This window comes from Arachis duranensis, chromosome 1 (genome assembly GCF_000817695.3).
Source record: "Arachis duranensis cultivar V14167 chromosome 1, aradu.V14167.gnm2.J7QH, whole genome shotgun sequence".
Taxonomy (NCBI): Eukaryota; Viridiplantae; Streptophyta; class Magnoliopsida; order Fabales; family Fabaceae; genus Arachis; species Arachis duranensis.
In genome coordinates, this window is record NC_029772.3 from 9,431,755 (window position 1) to 9,432,745 (window position 991).

General features: G+C 27.6%; 1 protein-coding gene across 1 annotated transcript in view; it reads right to left on the reverse strand.

The window, feature by feature from the left end:
* The window catches only part of LOC127742398 (uncharacterized), a 3,866-nt gene extending 3,164 nt beyond the window's left edge, over nucleotides 1-702 (reverse strand). The window contains exon 1 of the mRNA XM_052254962.1: nucleotides 152-702. Coding sequence (XP_052110922.1) covers nucleotides 152-647 — 496 coding nt within the window. The 5' untranslated portion in view covers nucleotides 648-702. The remainder of the gene's footprint in view (nucleotides 1-151) is intronic.
* Nucleotides 703-991: the final 289 nt, after the last annotated feature.

Genomic DNA, 991 nt, shown 5'->3' on the forward strand with positions numbered 1-991 from the left:
CTATTTATATAATAAATATATTAAAAATAAATTAAAAAATATATATATTTATATATAAATAGATAATGACTGATTTAGTAGCTAAATTTTCGTGGGCATACAATATTAATAAGATAATTAAAATGGAAATAAAATTGATCATAAATCATACCACTATTCTTTGTGATCCAATTGCATCTTCTCAATTCACCAGGCTCATCATCATCATTGTTGAGTAATATTGTTAGTGAACTTGGTTGTTGTTGATGATGAACAATTTTAGGCAGTGAGTTATTAATATTAACCTCGTCATCTCTAAGAACTTCATGACTAGTAGTTTGTGGTGAAATCAAACGCAATGCCAATGAAATCTTCTCATCAAGTGGAGTAGTATTAGTGACCGAATCATCAGCTTGAGACAATGAATCATTTGAGTTTTGAGACAAAGACAATGATATTGAAGACAAAGACAAAGAGGAGTTGCTTTTTTGAAGACCAATTGGGTAAACTTTCTTTAAGAATTTTGGGAAGAAACTTTGGCTCAATAATGCTTTATGATTATTATTTTTATTATTATTATTATAATTATGATTATTATAACGTGTTTCTTTCACACTCTTGCTCTTCTCAAGAACATGTTTTCTTACACTATTTGATTTAGACATCATAGAAAGAAGAAGAAGATGATGAAGAAGAAGAAGAAGAAGATGTTAAATTGTGTTGTGTTGATTGTGGGATTCAAAAAAATTAAAGAATATGGAGGGTTTTTATATGGAAAATAATATAGCATTTAAGTATGTAACAATCAATGATGTCTAAGGTGGTTGTTAAAATGTGAGTTTCATGCAATATGGAATTTTTTTTTTTTTTTGAATGTTTGGTTCTTAGGGTTCAAGCAAAATTTAATTATTGTGTGAGCATATAGCATTGGCAACTATTTTTTTTTCTTTGAAATGAAACTTCTGACAATGGCCCACTGAAAACATATTATAAAGTATGTAAGATTACATAA